Source organism: Carassius carassius, chromosome 1 (genome assembly GCF_963082965.1).
Source record: "Carassius carassius chromosome 1, fCarCar2.1, whole genome shotgun sequence".
Taxonomy (NCBI): Eukaryota; Metazoa; Chordata; class Actinopteri; order Cypriniformes; family Cyprinidae; genus Carassius; species Carassius carassius.
The window spans coordinates 43,540,361-43,563,585 of record NC_081755.1 but is presented as its reverse complement, the minus strand read 5'-3'; the positions used below and the strand labels follow the sequence as shown (position 1 = coordinate 43,563,585).

Sequence of the window (23,225 nt, the reverse complement as noted above, 5' to 3'; positions counted from 1 at the left end):
CAGTTAACTTTAAAGAGATAATTCTATAATCTGAATTTCAATTCCATATTAACTCTGCTGCCTTAATCAGAGAATTAAATCACCATTTTTTTCTACCCTTTTGACTGAAATTCACACTGCATTTTGCAACAAAATAATCACATGGTATCACGATGAAAATGCATTCTGAAGTGTCACCCTCGTAAGGCTAAATGTATTTTGGAAAAATGCCTCTAAAATGATCATTTTGCTTGGACATGTTAAACATCTAATCAATTTGGGTAAGTTCATTCATTTCAATTTTGCAACTTATAAAGCGTTAAAATGTTTTTAATTAACATTAAAACTAATGTAGGAATTGGCAAATGTAAATTATATAATTTAACTTGCACATATGAATGGGAAAATTTACATTTAAATAAAGAAATGCATTGTCATTTTACAATTTGCATTTCAAAATGAATATTGCTACCATATGCTTCCATACAGAGTAAGTCACTGAGACAATAATATTCTTCCACCAAGACTCTTTTGCCTAATTGTTAAATTTAGATATTTACATTTCTTACTAATAAAAAAAAGTGAAAATATATGTAAGGCCTATCTCCAAGAAATGGCTAAAATACATCTCTTAAATCTACATTTGACCTTCTAACACTAGCACTCTGTATTCTATTTAGTATTTATTTCAAAACAGAAACATGGCCCTCTGACACTTGAACTTTCTATTTCTATTCAGCTGACATTTGTTGACAGTCTGCAGATACTGGGCTGTTAGACTTAACTGATTTTGCAGAAAATTTCATAATGTATGATGAACAAGAGACTTCAGACTACGACTTCATCCAATCGAATGGTTTTTGAGTCTATTTTAGAAGTCTTGTTTTAATTTGTCACGCATCTTAGCAACTCATCAGGAGACAAACCTGTTTTACACACGTCACGTTTAATTTCATCAGTTAAGGGGAATAGAAGCCGAAGTACTGTTGAGAGGTTGTGTTTGTCTCTCTCTCTTCATGCAGTAAAATGGCAGAAGCCAGAATTTCTGAGGATGAGTTCATGTGTACAGTATGCCTGGATCTCCTGAAGGAACCAGTGACCATTCACTGTGGACACAGTTACTGTAAGAGCTGTATTACTGACTGCTGGGTTCAGGAGCATGATGAAAATCCCAGATGTCCTCAGTGCAGACATACCTTCAGCCTAAGACCTGCTTTAGGTAAGAACACCATGCTGGCTGAAGTGGTGGAGAAACTGAGGAAGGATAAATGTTCTGCTGACTGTTACGCTGGAGCTGGGGATGTGCAGTGTGATGTCTGTACTGGAAGAAAATGCAAAGCTGTCAAGTCCTGTCTGGTGTGTCAGGAATCTTACTGTCAAACTCACTTTGACCGTCATGAGGAGTTTCACTCTCATAAGCCACACAAAGTGATTGATGCCACTGGACGACTGCAGGATATGATCTGCCACAAACATGATAAACAGCTGGAAATGTACTGTATCACTGACCAGCAATGCATCTGTGTGCTGTGTAAGGAGTATGAACATAAAAACCACAAAACTATATCAAGTGCAGCTCAGTGGACAAAAGACCAGGTATGAACTTAATATATTGAATATATTTTGATGAACTGACTACGTCACTCCTTTTTTTAAGTACGGGAAATAAGGCATACGTTACCATGAAGGGCTAATAGGTGTGGATATCAGTATACAAACAATTAATGTCACATAAATTAAATAAAACACTCATGATATAAGTGTATAGCTATAAACACGGCTCAATACACCAATACACAGAAAAATAACTTGGACAGGTAATTGGCTTACCTGCAGTAATGTAGGCTAGCTGCCAGGTTATTATTAGCCTGTAGGGGTGAAGTTAAGCTGGTTTTATGTTGTACATTTTACCTGTATTTCTTCAGTATTAATTTATATGTAATTGCATAATAGTAGTGGATCATTATGTATTGTTCAGAACACATTTTTAAACCATAATACCAAAATTAACAATATTAATAGCTTTTCAGCAGTGAAAAAAGTCCTCACAATGATCCCCATTTGAGCATTTCAAGTTAGGGCAGGGTTATCAAACTCAGTTTCTGGAGGACAGAAGCCCTGCAGAGTTTAGCTCCAACCCTGATCCAACACGCGTATCATCTAGTTTCAAATAAGCCTGAAGGACCTGATTAGCTGGATCAGGTGTGTTTAATTAGGGTTGGAGCGAAACTCTGGGCTGCGGCCCTCCAGGAACTGAGTTTAACACCCCTGAGTCTCAAAAGTGCAAAATCCAAATAAAAGTGTTGAGTGGTGTCTAAATTAATATTGGCCTAGAATGGTTAGAGTGACAGGTTTGAGTTCAGACTGAGGGACATAACTTTAAAGACTTATATATATACAAGAAAGGAACACACATAAATGCTTACATGCCAAAAATCACAGACACTATGCACATTTTGTTAATAATGTTCTAAGTACAAACTCAGAGTGAAGTGCCTGGGGGACATGCTTGGTTTAAGATATAAGACATTATTTTATGCCAAAATATTAAAATGCAATTATTTTCATTCGTTATAATGGGCATCCCAAAGTTTCGTGAAAAGCTTCTAACAATTAATTTTGGTGAACCACCACTTTAGAAACTCTGGGGGAGTGAAATATTACAGAGTCCAAGAAATGACCCATTTAATTGTACTAAATGTGCACTTGTGGTGTACTAAAAATTGATTAAAAAACTGTAGTTATTAATGAAATAAAAGACTATTTGAGTGCACTTTAAAGAGTACACTTTCATGACTATAAACTACATTTTTAAAAAGTGTACTTTGAGGTTCTGTCAAACTGAAGGTTTTAACTACACATTTTAAGAATATTGGATATTCTTATTTAATAATATTTTGCCATGCTTTAAAGACAAGACACAAGATTCAGTAGACTTTTGACATTAAAGTTAATGGTTTTGTGTTAGTAGTCTCATGTGACATTTATTGGTTTGTCCTTCAGAAACTGCTGAAGGAGACGGCGATGAAGTTCCAGCACAGAATCCAACAGAGACAGAAAGATCTCCAGCAGCTGAGAGAGGCTGCAGCGTCTCATAAGGTGAGTCTGGAGAAGAACAGAAGTCACACTGCTGGAGCTCTTTGGCTCACTGTGTGATTGTGCTGTGTGTGTCTAACAGCGCTCTTCACAAACAACAGTGGAGGACATTGAGAGGATCTTTATTGAGCTCATCCGCTACATTGAGAGAAGCAGCTCTGAGGTCACGCAGATGATCAGAGATCAGGAAAAGATTGCAGTGAGTCAAACTGAAGAACTCAATGAGCAGCTGGAGCAAGAGATTGATGGTCTGAAGAGGAGAGATGCTGAGCTGAAGCAGCTTGCACACATACACAACCACATCTATTCCCTGCTGGTAACAAAGATCTAGGAAAACAGGAATAAAGTCATGACAAGTATATAGCGCTTTATACAGATAGTTTATTGTTTCAAAGCAGCGTCACTGTAATAATGAGCAAAATATTATGCAAACTTCATTTGGCTCAGTCAAGGACCCAGTATTTCTCTGGCTAAATAAATGAACACTGTGTGATTTATGATTCAAGGCAGCACAAGAGCCGATAGTAGAGCAGATTTTTGTGTGACGTGTGGAGGTGATGAGTTTTAATTTCTGTTTTCTATAGAGTCTCCAGTCTCTCTCGGCAGCTCCTGGATCTACAGACATCCCCGTTGTGCCATTCAGCTCTCTCCACACTTTCGATGCCGTGAGAGAATCTGTCCATCAGCTGAGAGACAAACTGGAGGATTTCTGCAAAGACGAGATCAAGAAGATCTGTGACAGAGGTAAAGTCCTGCAGGTTCATCTGCTCTCAGAGTCCATCATCATCATCATCTGCTATCATGTACAACATCATATAAGAAATGTCTTGCTATTAATTACACTGTTATAATTACACTAAATATTGCTATAATTACACTGTTCATGTTTGTTGATTTCCAGTCACATGCACCAACATTGTTCCCGAGACCAGGAACGGCTTTCTACAATGTAAGTAAAAAACAAAACAAAAAAAGCATATCTCACAGAGTGTGTATGTGTATTTCCCATAGAAGGTCCAAAAAAAAAAAAGTTTTATAATTGATCTTGTGAATAGATCTAGTGATATCTTGCACAGGCTATCTGATAAAGAGATGTTCTGATGCATGAATCAAACAGATTAATTATTGTGTTTTCTCTCCATCAGATTCCCATCAGTTCACTCTGGATGCAAACACAGTGAATAAATGCCTCCAGCTCTCTAAGAGGAACAGAGTGATTAAATACAGTGACAAAATCCAGTCGTACGCTGACCATCCAGACAGATTTGATTATTGGTACCAGGTGTTGTGTAGAGAGAGCATTTGTGGACGCTTTTACTGGGAGATTGAGTGGAGTGGGCAATATGTGTATATCAGTGTCATATAAGAGCATCAGCAGGAAGGAAAATAGTTATGAATGTTTGTTTGGACATAATGATCAGTCCTGGAGTTTGTTCTGTTTTCCCTCCAGTTACTCGTTCTGGCACAATGACAAAGAGACTGATCTCCCCGTAGCGTCCATCAGCTCTAGAATAGGAGTGTATGTGGATCACAGTGCAGGAACTCTGTCCTTCTACAGCGTCTCTCACACAATGAGCCTCATCCACACGGTCCAGACCACATTCACTCAGCCGCTCTATCCTGGGTTTTATGTCTGGTCGGGCTCATCAGTGAAACTGTGTTGATGAATTTGAATAGATTTTAAAGAGATTCAACCTGTAATACTTTAAGCTACACAATGAATCATTAACAGCTAGATGTAATAGAGTAGTATGTGTGTAATAAATCCTTATATAGACAGTAAGATCAGTTTGTGTGAGAGTCAGATGTGTATCCATACTTTCCTTAAGATAAATGCGTTGATGGAAATCATGGTCATTCTGTTTTTATTATTATTAAAATCATAAGTACTTTTCAGTTGAACTCCTCAAACAAAGTTATCCTATGTCTGTGAATGCTTCAGATGGAGTGACAGACGCTTATATATATATATATATATGTATGTATGTATGTATGAGAGAGAGAGAGAGAGAGAGAGAGAGAGAGAGAGAGAGAGAGCTTCTTTGAAGGACTTTTTAAGATAGCCTAAAAGACAGATACATGAGAGAGGTTGTGTGTGTTTACATGTGCTAAAAAATGTCTGTATCAACAGGGTCTATGTGGTCGAATATTCTGTTCAAGGCTCACTCGTTTCATCTTATTTATACACATTCATTCGGTTGCATTCCTTCACTGGCGTCCTCTGCTGGTTTCACCCCCTGATTACCAAATTATAAATATTTAAAATTATAAACCAAAGCATGATTTTTCTGTAAAGCTGCAAAAAGCGCTATACAAACTGAAAAGTTTTTTTATTTTTTATTTTTTTTGTAAATTAATACGAGTCTAGAAGCAACCACAAGGTGGACTTTCTTGACGCAGCTCCTTTGACAAACCCTATGGAGGTCAAACATTTCTCGATTCTATTTATATGTGTCACGTACACACTTCTCACTGAAAGCAGCGGAAAGCACGCTTGAGGAGATCCCTGGGTGCCTTTCTCAGCGCAAAAGCGAAATGATATTTCATTGGTTTGACAGGCTAAATAACAGGGCTCAGTAATGCTTTGAGTCATTCAGAAGCTTACATTTTGAACAATTGAAATACAAATAAAACGGAATTTCAGAACGAACACAAACCGTGCTGTGTGAGTTATGTCAACTGCGTGTCCCCTTAAAGCAGCAATGTTGCCTTGGCACATGACATTTCTTCTGACAGATGCTCGGTCTTGTAAGGTCGCCTGAGTGTCTGAGTTGGCAGCATAACGACGAGCAGCCTGTCTATAAACTTTATTACTACTAGCATATCTGCGCGTTTGTAAATCCAGATGTAGCGGATGAAAGAAACGATTTGAAAGTGCAGTTCTTCTGGCAGCACCAAATCAATCTAAACCTGCATGCAGTGTAGATAGATCTAGGATTATCACTTGGACTTTTATAACAGAAGCGAAGCGGTTAATGTCTCGTGTGAGTCGCGTTATTCCACTGTATTCCTTCATCGTGTCTTCACGGAATAAACCGAGATTCAATCATGACAGAGACGCGCATTTCGCGCTGGTACTTTGGAGGAATTGCCTCGTGCGCTGCCGCCTGTTGCACTCATCCACTGGACTTAATAAAGGTACGAGCTAGATCACTAGATCAATCAATCTCAATTTATTAGCCTTTAAAATGTAACCGCTATAGGCCTACAGTAAATGTGTTTTAGTAAAATATATTAATGCACAGACTAGTAAAGTATTGCAGAGGTTCAAACATTTTGAGTCCAGCGTCCCCCACAATTTCCATAACATTTGTATTGTGTGAAATGTATTTTCATTGAAAATACCAATTTTTATATGACTTTTCTAGGTCTAGAAATAACACTTTTAAAACTAGGCTACATCAGTTATGAATGGGTGAATATGTTATGTTTTAATGATTTAAATATGTTTTAATTCATCTGCTTGCCCCCTTATTGAGAACTACTGTAGTAGCAAATAGTATAATATAGTATAGTATGGTGTATAGTAGGCTATACTGCAGATGTAAATACTGTAAATAAGTAGATACAGAAGTGTAGTATAGATAGTACAGTAGTCTAGTATAATCTATACTGGTTTTGCCTTAGCTCTTTCCTCCACCTTCAGGTTCATCTGCAAACCCAGCAGGAGGTGAAGATGAGGATGACTGGCATGGCCATGCAGGTGGTGCGCAGTGATGGGGTGCTAGCGCTCTATAATGGGCTCAGTGCTTCACTCTGCAGGCAGGTTAGTGCCTCTGCAGAGGATTGGGCTTATTAATGCTTTTTGCTTACTTTAAGGTCTTAAGCCAAGGCGACCTAAATGGTAAAGGTCCTTTTGACATTGTGGTGCTATGTTCACTCTTCCAGATGACTTACTCAATGACCCGCTTTGCCATTTATGAAACTGTGAGAGACAAGATATCCAGTCAAAACCAGGGGCCCATGCCCTTCTACCAGAAGATCTTGCTGTCTGCTTTTGGAGGTAAAAACATAATCCTGTAACTCTGTTAAGTTACCCAAAGCATATAATGAAGATGGATCTCTCTATTAAATCAGTGACTGTCAAACTTTTTGACTCCAGAATCCCACTGTCCACAATTTCATTATATAGTTTTAATAGCAGAATGTTCTTCAGTTATTTCACTCTATCATTTACATGATTTCTTCCAATTATTTATGATTTACAGAATAAGGATTTATTCTGTAACCACTGTTTTAAAAGGACAGTTCACCCCTAAATTAAACATCTAAATGTACAATTAAAACACATAATTTGTAGCCCAAGTTATCAACACAAAATGAGATGGCAAAATGACTGAGTGGCTCTGTTTTCTCACAAAAACAATAGAAAGAAAAATCTGTTCCTTTAATTTCTTAATCTGTAGGTCTTACTGGTGGGTTTATTGGGACACCAGCGGACATGGTTAATGTCAGGTGAGTGACACTGATTTACACAAGGGAGTCTCATAAAACTGCAGCAAGAGTTGTGAGTGTTTTCACAGTAAAGCAATTGTAGATCTGTTTGGGTAATTTTTTATGTAAATAAAAAATTGCTGTGTCATGTCTTGTTTCATGTTTCAGTTCAGTTTCATCCCCCACTCTCAGAAATAAAGGTAAAAAAGGTAGTCACTGGCGCATTTCCACAAGGTACACATTTTAACTTTTTTAATATGTTACCTTTAAGGTACTTATATGGACCCTTTAGGTATGACAGCATTTGTACCTGTTTTTCTGAGAGTGCCTGTGTTTAGTGTTGGTTTCATTATTTTTTTCATATGGTTATTGCTTTGTTAATTGATCAGCCCCACCTGTTCCTTGTTTTCTGACTTATTTAGCCTATATAAATTCCTGTTTGATTCAGCTCTTTGCACTGTTCTCATCAATATAATGTTGGCTTTTCTCCTCAGTTTATCTTGTGCTCCTAAGTTCCAGAGTGGTTATTGTTTTTTTTGTTAAATTTACTGCTTCACAAATAGATCTATGTTTCAAATGTCAATAACAGACCCTTAAAATGGATCTAATAGCGGTACGAATCCTCCTCCTCATCCAGTCCCTTGAGGATTTTACATATGAGTTTTAAGACCTGGCTCACCTTGTTCATTACCCTGACAAATGCCTCTATATATTTTTCCAAGACAAGATCTCATCTTCCTGGGGATGATCTCAATGGGCACCTTCTGTGGAGTGCTCCAGCACAATGGATTTCCCTTCACAGTGGGTGAGGTGGAGGAGATTCTCACCCTCTTTGAATCTGCACCTGCCCTGGATTTCCTATTTGAGCCCTCCCAGCCCCTCATCACAGCATTCACGGTCCTCGAGCCAATGCACATGCCCACTGTGGGTCCCTAGCCGGTGCTTTAGCTTGCAACATACCCCCAATCAAAGGAGCTGTCAGTCCCACCACCCTCTACAACCTTGAGCCAGTGCAAGCTGCCCAGTCCATCCTAGAGTCAGCTGTAATTGATCCGAGTGTCCTGGAAGTAATCCCCACTCTTAAGCCCACCCCCAAAACCCATCCTCCTTCACTCCTCCCATCCAGTGCCCTAGCCCTGCCTTTAGATATTCTGCCAGAATCCTTCTGCAGCTCATGGTCTCATGGCAACCCAGGTCCACCCAAACTGCAACGTTCAATCTGGTTTCACCATGGCCCTCTGAGGCCTTGATTCCACTTTGGGCCTGGGCTTCACAATGGTTTGTCATCCTTCTGATTCCACCAGGCTTCTTATCTCTCAGTCTCCAACTTGGTCTGTTGCCTTGCCTTTACTTCACGTCGATCCATCCCCCTGACTCCACCTTGGTCCTCAGAGCCTGTGAGACTGCGCCCTGGTCAACCATTCACTAGCTCCACTTAGGTTTTCACTTCCTCTGGCTCCTCCTCAGCCTTCTAATCCACTGGCTCCTCCATGGTCAGTTGTTCAGCTATCTCCTCCATGGATCTCCATCCCTATGGTACTACCATGGTCATCTCCTCCACCATGGTCTCTTCACCTGCTGCCTCCTCAATTGGGGGTCTCCAGCCCCGATGTGGTCTTTTCCTCTGCCTTGGTCATTTCCTCCGTTGACTCGGCCAGGGTTTGCATTGCTCCTCGGTTTATCCTGTGCTCCTGAGTTGCAAAGTGTTTTGATTTTGTTTTTCATTTAATAAATTTACCTCACAATTAGATCCATGCTTTAACCCTCTCCTTGTCCAACACAAGTAATGTTGTGCCTTTTCCTCTACCCTGTGCTTTATAACAGAATGCAGAATGATGTGAAGTTGCCGCCTGAGTTAAGAAGAAAGTGAGTCTCAAAAAATATGAAGTACACACCTAACTAAAACAAAATAATCTGTCATGACAACATATGGTGTTTTGCAGCTATGCACATGCTCTTGAGGGATTGTTGCGTGTCTGGAAAGAAGGTGAGAATAAAAAAAATCTGTTTATGAAAAAATGAGACACATTTTGGCTTAGGACCATAAGAAAACTGCCTGAAAAGATACTGTCAGAAAACAACATAGAATGAAGTGCAGCATTGTTTTGTTGCTGAAGAGGTGTGCATGCCAATGTCTGCACTTAAAGTCACTGATTAAAACCATCCCACAGCAATCTGGAAATGTGTAATGACAGAATGTGGGCTTGTGCTACTTACTCATCCATCAGGAAAGAGAGAACAGACAAGGGTTGGGGTTATTTGAATTATTCATAGAGCTCTGTTTGTAAACGCTGCCGTGTTAAGACCCGCTATGCTTTCTCACAGAGGGAATAAAGAAGCTGTTCTCTGGAGCCTCAATGGCAGCTAGTAGAGGGGCCATGGTCACTGTGGGGCAGGTAAGCAAAAAACTGTTGTTTTTTATAGCCACACATTTGCAGACAGTCATAGAATAGGCTGTGAGTGGTCTGTCGGTTTGCCATGACCAGGATAGTCTCAGTTCCTCATAGTCTTCTGTGGTTCTTCTAGCTGTCCTGTTATGACCAGGCCAAGCAGCTGGTTCTGGGAACTGGTTTGATGACTGATAACATTTTCACTCACTTTGTTGCTAGCTTTATTGCGGTGAGTTGCCCTCCTCCTCCTCAGGAATGCATTATAAACTAACCTTCTTTAAAGGTTACATTTTTATTTTATTTTTCTGTAAAGACAACTTATAATGTCGGTCCAGTAGTAATGTAGTAGTTTGATTTTAATTTGCATGACCATTTACACCTTCTCTCTCACTAAGCTGTTTTTGCTACTGTGACTTTTTAAGATAATTCCTTTTTTGGCATGTCTTTAAAAAAATATATATTAATAATAATTTGTTGATGATTCTACTTAGTAGTTCAGCTCTCTTAGTAACATTTTCATGTTTTCTTCACAGGGGGGTTGTGCTACTGTTCTCTGTCAGCCTATGGATGTGGTGAAAACCAGACTGATGAATTCAAAAGGAGAATACAGGGTATGATTCTGCTTGAATTTTAAATTCTTTCTTGCATTTACATTGCATCATCATTGATTTGATAAAAAAAATGACAGAGATATTTATCAAGTTACAAAATAGTAATATAATTTAGAAATTACTTTTCTGTTGAAATTTATGTTCATCAAAGTATCCTGAAAAATATGTTTTTACAAATATATTATTCTGTACAAATATATATAACTGTTGTCATTAAAAACAGTAAGAAATGTTTCTTGAGAACCAAATCAGTATATTAGAATGATTTCTGAAAAATCATGTGATGATGAAGACTGGAGTAATGTCAGCTTTTTAATTAAAATGGAAAACAGTCATTTTAAATTGTAATAATATTTTACAGTATAATTGTTTTTACAGTATAATTACTGCATTTTTGATCAAATAAATGCAGACTTGGTGAGCAGAAGAGACTTCTTTCACAAACATTAATAAAAATCTCAATCTTAAAAAAAGAGAGAGAAAAAAGAAAAAAGAAAAAAAAGCAAATATTTGAAGGGTGGTTTATATTCTTTTGTGACACTATCATTTCTGTGGTAGGGGGTGATTCATTGTCTGTCTGATACTGGAAAACTTGGACCTAAAGCTTTCTACAAGGTGAAAACCATTTTGTAAGCCAATAAAGAGTGTGTGGTTAACTGGTAGTAACTATCTGTTTTGTCTCTGCAGGGCCTTGTCCCAGCTGGAATCCGTCTGATTCCTCACACTGTACTTACTTTCATCTTTCTGGAGCAGCTTCGATTGTACTTTGGCATTAGAGCCGTCACCTCTACATGAACTCTGACACAGACGTTCCTGTTGTTAACAGCAGTTTCAGGTGATCCCTTCACAAGCAGACAGTAATACAATTCGATGTAAATGGGGTCCAAAACATTCTGTGATCGAATCACTGAAACCAAATTAGGTAGACAGAAACACAATTAAAACCACGAAGGACCACCTTCTCACCTATCAGTCATTCTTTGTGCTAAAGCAATGGTCTCAAACAACGTATCCAATTATTTATGCCTTTAAAAGAAAATAACCAAATCAAAATATTTGAAAAGTCCTGTAATTACATGCATACGACTTAATGGAAACGCAGTGACAGTTTTGAAGTTCAGTTCATAAATGAATATGCCTCAAAATGTCAAATTTGTGGTGAGATTAAAATTTGGAGCTCATTTGGAAGCAACAATGTTCTCAACCTTTTCTTGTGGGTGACCACTTGTGACTAAATTAACCAAGATGAATGTTAATACCAGGTAAACCTCTCCAAAATTCACCTGAATGCTACAGTGTAGAACAATGAACTGTAGTTTCAGGGAAGTGCTGGCCATGGAACCTGATTGAGAAGGAGAACAGTGCTGTGGCAACAGTAGGTCCTTTCTTTAGCTGTATCTTTTTTTACTATTAATCATTTTGCAGTGCCGTTATTATTAACATTCAAGTTGCCTCCATGTGATCATGTTTGCCATATATACTCAATTTGTCATTTATGTTCTGTTGATTGTGTGACGTAGACCTTGGCATGTTTTCCTGTGATAAAAAAAAGTGTCTTTTTTCATTTACCTGAAATGATCTCAAACTGGAATTGACCGAAAACATCATTTCACAGTCACAATATTTAAATGTACGACCTTCTGTGTGTTCTATTGATTGCGTGTTTATTTAATGAGAACACATCTTAAACCATAAAAACCTACTGGTGTCATTACTGTCTTTACACTGAATAATGTAATACATGAAATGTCCTACAGGTGGCAGTGCTGCATCGTCACCGACTCAATGGTGAGCGAGCAAACTCACGCTTTCATGCTTTGGGAAACTGTCAGCTTGTAAAATATCCATATCACATAATAACAGTAATCAGCATTTTTATCTGAATTCATTCTTTACTTTTGATATAAGCCTAAGTATATGTTCTTGTGAAGATGTCTGGAAGAGGGTGATTTGACCGTTCAAGGAGTCAAACTGTAGGCATACCATGAAAAAAAAATCTAATTTGGATGCAAGGAAATAATTTGCAATCTTTCATAAATATTGCATATAAAATCTATATTTCCTCTCTTTTTATCCACCAAGCCACCATCAAAATCCAATCCAGACTTTCATCATGGTGTTGATCTCCATTGTGTCAGGACATGGTTAGCATTCAGGACCTAGATTAGCATTTTGGCACTTTTGGTTTGATCATCCTGAAGCCAATGGTTTTTATGAATGGGTTTTTAGTTAAACACCTGAAGTGAGGTCTGTGGTTAACACAAGTTTAAGACATTTCATGTTTTATTTTAGAACATAAACTTGAGCATGAAAAATTACTCTGAAAAGACCAAGACGGCAGTGCTTTGCACAATAGTATCTCACTGAAAAGAACAATAGAAATATTTGTAGCTATTAGGGCCATAAAAATAAATTTTCGCCTGGCATCTTTGCAAACAGCATTCATAAACCCTGTAAAACGTGCTCATATGTGGTGACATGACCCCAAGAGCCCTGTTAATGTGTTTATTTGAATGGTCCATTCCCAGATCTTGGCCAAAGTATGGGAATTATATCGCTTACCTTTAGAGTGACATTGGTGGGATCTTTCTCTGTTTCGACATTTGTGACAATTTTGTGGAACGCCGAGATGTAGGCTACAATGAGAGAGATGCTGTGAGAGATATATGATACTGTGAAAAATGGGCTAATCTCTATTCCAATCTGTATGGCTTTTTTCCATCCATTTTTTCCCCTGCAAAAAAGCCTTACATAATTTGGCTGAAAAACAACATACATCTAATCTGTATGTCAGAGATGCCACTGTAATCTCAGTGTGTATGATCAGTTTCTTACTAGGAGCCCGAAGCATCTGAAGTCTACAAAGGTCCTGTCCCAAATGAAACTCTAAACCCTCACGGTCTTCCTCTGAGTCTGCACTTTCGTGATGTAATGCCACTTTGACTGTTGGGTAGAAGTCTGCTGTGGAGCTCGTGCAGGCCCGGCAGAAGTGTGGATCGAGGGTGCATAGCAGCCGCAAAGGGGACGCTTGTGAGCACACTTTTGAATGCTAAAATGAATGTGACACACTACGGTCTCGTGGACTTAACGGACACACGTACGCAGCGGCCATTGTAAGTCTGCAAGACAGAAAGTGCACATGAAGTGTTTTATTTGGGCAGGGGCGTCACACTTTTCCCGGTGAGAGGGTTCAACACCCGCACGTTTTCTGCAGTTTTTCCGCAGGTTTGCACAAACGCCTTACTACTGTACAGTCGCTCCTCCGTTTCTCTTGCCGCTCTGTGTCTGCGCTCGCTGCGGCTGCCTCCTCTCCCCCTCCCTCTCAAACATGACACCAACTTTGAGTGTGACCGGCTGATGATTGGCTGTTCTGCCTTAAGTCCCGCCTCTCTTGGGGTGTTATCGGTCAGCTTGTGCTGAGGAGGCGGGAACTTATGGTTATTTACATCTCCCTTTTCCAGGTACTTAAGAGTGTTTATGCTTTCGATGATATGTGTTTGGGAAGATGTTCTGTTATCGTTTTGTTGACATGTCGAGTGTTTTCGGTATTATATTTAGTTTTTTAGACTAATGCTAATTGATATTATTGGGATATTGTTCAGCAGCTAGCTAAATTCGGTTATGTAACGTTATGTGGCATGCAATGTATAACATAACTGTGATGAAGAAGGCAGGGAATTGACAAGGAGGGGGGACAAACTGCCATTGTTAAGCAGTGTATTTAGGGGTTCATTGCCAGTGCAACTGATTTTGATATTTTGAGCATTGTTTGTTGATTAGCTGAATACTTTTGTGGATACTTACCTGTTGTGTTTGATTGTAACGTTACCTGTTGAGGAGAAAAAGGGAGAAATGATGACATTGTTTGCATACCTGTTGAAGAACTATGAAAGAAAAGTGTATATTATTTTAATGTTTAAAAACAGTAAATTGTTACATTATTTATACCACCAGAGAAAAAGCTTTGTGTGGGCGGTTTTTTTTCTCCCCTTTTCTGATTTTTTTTTTTAAATGTAGGATTTTTTTTTTTCCCAGCCAAACGCTGCAAGCCGGAAATCCGGCACGGTGCCGGAGAACTTTAAGCCCTGCATTTTGTACCCCTCTGTCATTGTATTCATCGTTTTTATTGTTTATAAACAAACCACATCCATCCCCCATACTTTTGAAAAGCTTGCTACGCCCCTGTATTTGGGACAGGGCCTTTAAACATGATCTCTCACAAATGGGCCTCATTTCTGCTAAGCTAATTGTATTTGTTGTATTTTGCTTCCTACTAGGGGTGCACGATAAATATCTTCCGATAATTAATGCGCATCTCGTCAGTAAAGCCGGTTCTCTAATCAGCGGTAAATTCCATCTGGTGCGTGATTTCACATATAGCAGCTGTTACTACACAGAGCCATTGTTAACTGAGAAGCTGCGCAAATCCACGTTCATTATCAGCGTTGATTTGCGCAGCTTGTCAGTTAACAATGTCTCTGTGTAGTAACAGCTGCTCTATGTGAAATCACGCTGATTAGAGAACCGGCTTTACTGACGAGATGCGCATTAATTATCGGATGATATTTATCACGCACTCCTACTTCCTACTGTAGGTTACTGCTAAACCCAACCTCCCCGCTAAAGTGCAGTAAGATATAAAAGGGCTGCGGTCAGATTGTTTAGCCGTTAATGGACCCTTTTCACATTTCCTGGTTTCTCACATAGACTGTTTAAAAACATGGACGTAGTGTCCGTGACGTCCCCCGTAGTTTTCTGAAAAGGGATTTTGAAGCTCAAAGAGGGCGGAGCCGTCCGTTGCCATCTTGTCCTCCCATAGACGCTGCATTAGAAAAAGTGAAAGTGTCTTTTTTTAATTTTTTTTACACATCATCATAGTCGTGTGAAAAGGGTCCATCAGAACACTTTTGAAGCACTTTCTACCAGCCAGTAATTTGGCGCGTTCACAGTGAGTCCATATTTGGGTAACCGGAAGCTGGCAGTGTATATGAACTTGGAGCGGCTTTTACAAGTTTTGGCAGAGAATGTTGACAATTTCTCATCTGCCAACAACTGCTTATACAGCCAAGCGTCTTAAAGAATACAAAGACAAATGTAAGTAAAGACACCAGATGGTGAGGGAACCAAAGCAAGGCGAGAATGAACATCGGTAAAGGATTTCATCACTGGAACAAGCACTTGCATTTGCTCCACTTCTGACCGAAGGGTAAATATTCACTTTAGGTTTTCTAGGTCCACTTTATTTACACAATCACATAATTTACTAAAAATTTTTGTTGTTCAAATCTTGACAGTTTGAGAGTTTTTAAAGAATCTTTTTAACAATAATGGAATATATAGCCTAATCTTTTATTAGTGTTTTATGTTCACTATCTGCTTTTGTTTCTGTATTATTATTATTATTATTTATTAATATTTAATGATTATTTTAATATCTAGTTCTAATAATTTCATTAGTATATATTTGATAATCATAATTATACATCTTTTTACTTAATGTAATGTGATTAACCAATTAAATAACCTATAATTAGAGTGCTGTGAATATGTTCTTAAATGATTGAATTCTCAAAATAAAATCTCAGGGGACAGAATCATACTCATGAAAGAAATCTTTTGAGTCTAAGCTTTTTTATTAATCAGTTGAACATGTAACAGATCACTTACAAATGTTGAATGATTAATTCCTGAATCATGATTATAGCATTTTCGAGTTAAAGTCGGGAATATTTTTCCTAGCCTAGCCTTGACTTTATCCTTTTTCTTTTTAATTGCACTGAAAATTGTTTGACCCTCTAGCACTCTCTATTTTAATTATATTCTTAAAAAAAAAAAAAAAAAAAATCTTGCCACTTTTATATTTGCATTTTTATTCATTTACCAACTGCTTGTTTTCTTAAAAAAAGTAACACTAGCTTCTCTAATCTTTTTGTATTCAATCTATTTGCTTTCTTTTAATTTATGATACAATTAACAAAATCAAAAAAAGGCCTCTAACACTAGCTTGCTCTATTCTTTTTCTATTCTATCCGTTTTCTGTTTTATTTATTATATAATAATTATAATAATAATAAAAACTTGCTACAGTACATGTACTGCATTAAGCGAACTGAGACTTGTTATAGTACACATTATTGCTCTTTTGTTGATTTTGATTGCCTCCTTGGTCCTCATTTGTAAGTCGCTTTGGATAAAAGCGTCTTTTGGTCTGTCGGCTGCTCCCCTCACTGCTGAGGATTTCAGGTTTTATCCTAATTGAGTCATTTAGTTAACAGAAAGCAGGGGCGTAGCCATCTTTTCAGAAGTGAGGGGGACAGAAATCGCACACACACACACACACACATACACACACACATATATATATATATATCTGTGTGTGTGTAATTTCATTACAATATAACATTTCTATAATCTATATAACCTAATAGTCAGTTTTTAACAGTAAGATTTTTAATGTTTTGAAAGAAGTCTCTTCTGCTCACCAAGTCTGCCTTTATTTGATCCAAAGTAGGCTACAGCAAAAGCAGTAATATTGTGAAATATTACCCTTATACTACAACCCGAATTCCAGAAAAGTTGGGACGTTTTTTAAATTTTAATAAAATGAAAACTAAAAAACTTTCAAATCACATGAGCCAATATTTTATTCACAATAGAACATAGATAACATAGAAAATGTTTAAACTGAGAAAATTTACAGTTTTATGCACAAAATGAGCTCATTTCAATTTTGATTTCTGCTACAGGTCTCAAAATAGTTGGGACGGGGCATGTTTACCATGGTGTAGCATCTCCTTTTCTTTTCAAAACAGTTTGAAGACGTCTGGGCATTGAGGCTATGAGTTGCTGGAGTTTTGCTGTTGGAATTTGGTCCCATTCTTGCCTTATATAGATTTCCAGCTGCTGAAGAGTTCGTGGTCGTCTTTGACGTATTTTTCGTTTAATGATGCGCCAAATGTTCTCTATAGGTGAAAGATCTGGACTGCAGGCAGGCAAGGTTAGCACCCGGACTCTTCTACGACGAAGCCATGCTGTTGTTATAGCTGCAGTATGTGGTTTTGCATTGTCCTGCTGAAATAAACAAGGCCTTCCCTGAAATAGACATTGTTTGGAGGGAAGCATATGTTGCTCTAAAACCTTTATATACCTTTCAGCATTCACAGAGCCTTCCAAAACATGCAAGCTGCCCATACCGTATGCACTTATGCACCCCCATACCATCAGAGATGCTGGCTTTTGAACTGAACGCTGATAACATGCTGGAAGGTCTCCCTCCTCTTTAGCCCGGAGGACACGGCGTCCGTGATTTCCAACAAGAATGTCAAATTTGGACTCGTCTGACCATAAAACACTATTCCACTTTGAAATAGTCCATTTTAAATGAGCCTTGGCCCACAGGACACAACGGCGCTTCTGGACCATGTTCACATATGGCTTCCTTTTTGCATGATAGAGCTTTAGTTGGCATCTGCTGATGGCACGGCGGATTGTGTTTACCGACAGTGGTTTCTGAAAGTATTCCTGGGCCCATTTAGTAATGTCATTGACACAATCATGCCGATGAGTGATGCAGTGTCGTCTGAGAGCCCGAAGACCACGGGCATCCAATAAAGGTCTCCGGCCTTGTCCCTTACGCACAGAGATTTCTCCAGTTTCTCTGAATCTTTTGATGATGTTATGCAGTGTAGATGATGAGATTTGCAAAGCCTTTGCAATTTGACGTTGAGGAACATTGTTTTTAAAGTTTTCCACAATTTTTTTACGCAGTCTTTCACAGATCTGCCCATCTATACTTCTGAGAGACTCTGCTTCTCTAAGACAAAGCTTTTATAGCTAATCATGTTACAGACCTGATATCAATTAACTTAATTAATCACTAGATGTTCTCCCAGCTGAATCTTTTCAAAACTGCTTGCTTTTTTAGCCATTTGTTGCCCCCGTGCCAACTTTTTTGAGACCTGTAGCAGGCATTAAATTTTAAATGAGCTAATTAAGTGGATAAAAGTGTAAAATTTCTCAGTTTAAACATTTGCTACGTTATCTATGTTCTATTGTGAATAAAATATTGGCTCATGTGATTTGAAATTCCTTTAGGTTTCATTTTATTAAAATTTAAAAAACGTCCCAACTTTTCCGGAATTCGGGTTGTATTTAAAATAAATGTTTTCTATCTTAGTATATTTTAAATGTAATGTATTCCTGTGATCAAAGGTGAATTTTCAGCATCATTCCTCCAGTCTTCAGTGTCACATTAATCAGAAATCATTCTTAATATGCTGATTTGCTGATCAATATATCAATATTTAAAACAGATGAGTACATTATTTTTCACCATTCTTTGATGAATAGAAGGATCCACAAATCAGCATTTATGTGAAATAAAAAGCTTTCGCAACATTATACACCATATCATTCAAAAGCTTAGTCAGTATATATATATATATATATATATATTTTTTTTTTTTTTTTTTTGTTAAATAAATTATAAAAATTCATACTTTTATTTAGCAAGGATTCTTTAAATTGATCAAAATGATGATAAAGACATCATTTTACAAGAGATTTCAGATAAATGCTGCTCTTCTGAACTGTCTATTCATTTTTAGCAGCAAATCAGTATATCAGAATTATTTCTGAAGGATCGTGTGACTGGAGTAATGATGCAAAAAAATTCAGCTTTGAAATCTCAATAAATTACATTTTGAAATATATTCAAATAGGAAACAGCTATTTTAAATAGGCTAGTAAAAATATTTCAAAATTTCACTGATTTGCAGTACTTGGATGAAATAAATGCAGGCTTGGAGAACAGAAGAGAATTAAAAAACATTAACAAGCTTACTGTTCAAAAACTTTTGACTGGTAGTGGATACTAAAGGCAACTAATTCTTCTCTAATTTCTAGCTTTTCTTTTCTTTTTTTCTTTTTTTGGCTTAGAAATCTATAGGCTAACTGCTGGACAATAACAAATAATAATGATTTGTTTACACTACAAACAATTGTTATCACATAAGGCAGAATAGATTATATACTGTAATAAATGCTATGTCAATTAGCACTGCATTGTTCTTATACTTTATTTATCACCTGCTGGAGATTTTTTTTTCGTATAGCGATAGCTGGACGCTTTTGCCCATATTAGGAATTTCCTGTTATGACTTTCTGCGCGAGAGCGCCCTCTGGCTTCGAGTATGAATGAAGTTTAGCGCTCCGTGATGTTCATTTCGCCTTCTCGGTCCAAAAAAAACATAGGGTCATGCGCAGACTATCCTGTTTCTTTGAGTTTAAATCTATATTTATTCACACCAGCTCTTGAAAACCTCTATATGAACACACTTGCCCGAAAAAGTGCAAGGGACGAATTTCAGTGATACTAAAAGTGGGGGACACGTCCCCCGCGTAATCTACGCCCCTGACAGAAAGATAACACAGCCTGGCCCACACACACACACAACACAAACAAACATCCAGCTAGAACGGATCATTTTCTTTATAATTATGAAGAAACATAATTAACTCCCATATTTAGAAATATCTGTTTCTCTCAAGACTACATTCAGGAAACAGCATTTATCTTATCAGCCTATTTCTGTCTGGATGGAGCTTTAAGCAGAAAACTACAAAAACAGTCCTTGTCACAGTCATTACATAATACATTACAGATCTGGTCACCAGCATATGATGGGTTCTGGATGCTGGATTCTTAACAAGAGAAATGTTCTGCCAACCATCTAAACTAGATACATATTTCTGGTCTAGCAGGGTCAGTAGACTTAATTTAAGTATCAACTTTGGATTTTTCCTCCTAAAATTCCCTTGGACAAATAAAAATGAGATAATAGTTGACATGTAGTAGGTGTGTAGAGCTGTAAAGAGAATATGGCATCTCAGCTCTCAGTGTCTCTGGCTTCTGTGTCTGACTGTGTTCCAGAGGAACTCTGGCATCACTTCACAGCTCTGCTGAAAGATGACTCTACAGCAGACATGGAAAACTATTTGAGTCAGAGGATCGAATAGAGGCCTGGATGTTGCTCTGCACGCATTTCTTCTTTGTCCCTCTCTGTCTCTGACCCATTTCAGCTGGCCAAATGACCCTTAAACCCATCTGGTAAAGCTGCCAGAGGAAACATGAAAAGCCTGTTAGCTGTTAGCTCACTGGTGATAAGCACTTCTGTGAGTTATCTTTGATTGGCCAATTTAATCTGAGGGACAGTGTGCTGTGGGGTCCAAAAGTCAGAGACCACTTTGGAAAAAACAATGCTCTATTTGTTAAACCTAGAAAGAACTAGAACATTTCAGGAGAGTGAGAAATTTTGTGCTACTGACCACTTATTTTTATAGACATGGCATTCTATCATTTTAACAGATGTTATGCTTCCAATATACTTAAATATAAATCCACCCAGCAATATTACAAACACAGCAATCTCTCTCTCTCTCTCTCTCTCTATCTCTCTTTCTCTCTCTCTCACACACACACACAGTCTTCATTGTTCAAGTGATTAAATATACCTTAAATTTGGTCTGTTTTGATGCATTTCCATCTTCTTAGAAGTCCAAACAATGCATTTCTTACATGAAAAAATGCTTACCATCCTTTGAAAAATAGATATAAACTTTATGGATGATCAAGCAGCAAAACTCTGCACATCAGCTGAATTCCGTGACTTGTACGCCTCCAAAGATGTATGGCTTTGAATGCTGCTACCTCAGTCTTTGTAAGACTAATCCTCAAGTGTCAATAGAAATCAGTTAGGACAGAAATAGTGGTGCTATCAGCATGCGCTCAAGCGTGCATGAAGTCCAAGTGGCAGACACCCAGAACACGCTAGCATTGTTGTGGTGTGGTTTGCGTAAAAAAGCACCGCTTGCGTTTTGTGAAAATGTAAGAGTCTTGTTTTGTCTCCCCTTTGGCCGATGTATTTTTAAAATCGAGGAGTAAACATCGACTGAGGTGACTAAATCACTTTTGGCCGTGTAGAGCTGGAACAAGATGTGTTTTTATAATAGGTCCAAGATTATATAAGAGGAATAAAAGAAGACTGGCCAGAAGCAGTTACTGTCTACTCAAATAATTCTCTGACCTTTTACAAAGTTTCTCACATAAATTACCATAATCCCTTTGAAATATTTCAGATCATTTGTATGGTTAGCAATGCAGCTCTATCATATTCGTTTTGTCAAGGTCTGCTGATCCAGCTGAGAATCGCAGGTTTGTTTGTTTGTTTGTTCTGTAGACATGAATTTAGCATTAAATCAACTTTTCTACGTAATCAGAACCAGTTTTAGTATGGAAGACAGTAAAATGGAGGACAAAGTGTATCCACTATAACCTTCAAAAGCATGGCTGTAAGATCTTTTAACTGTTTATGACAATAGTCTTACCATATTTTCACCCAGGCGGCATTTATTTGACCAAAATACAGTAAAACTGTTATATTCCGAAGTACTGTTACAATTTACATTGACTGTCGCATTATTCTTCAGAAATCATTCTAATATGCTGATTTCAAGACATTTCTTATTATCAATTTTGAAAACAGTTTTGCATGAAATATTTTCTCAGGATTCCTCAGTAAAAAAGAAAGTTCCGCGTTTATTTAAAATGGAATCTTTTCGATTCTTTTTCTTTCACGTTAATTTTGTTCTAGTTAAAATCTAGTTATTTAAACTGCAGTCCTGTTTGATAAAAGAATCAATGGAAAATGAACCGTGTGCCAGTGAGTAAAATTATGAAGGTTCTATTCTATTTGAATGTTTAAATGCTATGACGAGTGCTAATCTCAAATGTGACATTTGAAATATTCAGTGTGAACTCTTGACCTGCCATCATCCAACGGCCAAATTGACATTTCTGTTAATTGGATTAATTCCACACCAATTTGATTCTGAAAGTGTGAGAAATAGATACACCGATCACCAACACTCTAAATCTTTTCATGCTGCATCTGACACAGGATTTTAGAGGGTAAAAGGGCAGAAATTGAGGAAATCCAGATTGTGTGTAATAACCTTTAGAGTCAAACTGCCTGCTAATCTGAGCCACAGATATTTACATGAGACCCCTAAGGAGAAAGCAGAATGACTGGGAAAATGATTATGTGCCAGGTTCTTAAAGATGTACAGCAATTTTTTAACAAATGTTTGTCTGATATGCTTTTCACTTCATGACTTGTACAGTATCTATATATAACTGGATCACATACATAGAATAGCTTAATTCTTTGCACAGACAGCTTTTAAAGACAGACAATGTTTGCAAGACGGCATTTGATCAAATATATATATAAAAAAATCCATATTTTGAAATATTACCATTTTAAAACAATGAAAAATGTAATTATTTCTGCAATGCAAAGCAAAATTTTCAGGTGTTTTTGCTCAAATGTCTTTTCTCTCATTCCTTTTAAAATATATGTATTTCTCACTGAATTTTGTACTCCTTAGACTTTATACATTCATAGGGCTCCACTCCCACAGCACTCCACTGTCTTTTGTAACTTGTCCAGACCCTAAAATATAATCTGTTGTACAATTTTGGGTTATGCCTTATTTGGTAAATTCATGTTGTTATTAATGTATTTTCTTTTTTCTTATTTTGCTGTCCATCCATTTCTCATCTCCCTAAAGATTCATTCTGATGCGCTTCCAGATTTAGAGTCAATGCTTTCATTTTTCTGCTTCTACAGTTTCAGAGCTAAAGCAATGTAGGTTT

At 37.6% G+C, this 23,225-nt stretch overlaps 1 protein-coding gene, 1 long non-coding RNA gene and 1 pseudogene across 2 annotated transcripts; 2 read left to right on the top strand and 1 right to left on the bottom strand.

Moving 5' to 3' along the window:
- The first annotated feature begins 929 nt into the window (after positions 1 to 929).
- LOC132151858 (E3 ubiquitin/ISG15 ligase TRIM25-like) lies at positions 930 to 4,818 on the top strand (annotated as a pseudogene).
- Positions 3,647 to 21,370, bottom strand: LOC132151861 (uncharacterized). Its single transcript, XR_009436448.1, has 3 exons — positions 21,103 to 21,370; positions 11,245 to 11,417; positions 3,647 to 3,784 (listed from the first exon to the last, which is right to left on the bottom strand). It is a non-coding gene; the product is annotated as an uncharacterized LOC132151861 (long non-coding RNA).
- On the top strand, positions 5,878 to 11,334 carry slc25a10a (solute carrier family 25 member 10a). Its single transcript, XM_059560308.1, has 11 exons — positions 5,878 to 6,213; positions 6,722 to 6,841; positions 6,964 to 7,078; positions 7,482 to 7,530; positions 9,334 to 9,375; positions 9,453 to 9,496; positions 9,835 to 9,905; positions 10,036 to 10,128; positions 10,433 to 10,510; positions 11,069 to 11,125; positions 11,198 to 11,334. The coding sequence occupies exons 1-11, from the start codon at positions 6,124 to 6,126 to the stop codon at positions 11,303 to 11,305; spliced, it is 867 nt and encodes a 288-aa protein (XP_059416291.1). The 5' UTR covers positions 5,878 to 6,123; the 3' UTR covers positions 11,306 to 11,334.
- Positions 21,371 to 23,225: the final 1,855 nt, after the last annotated feature.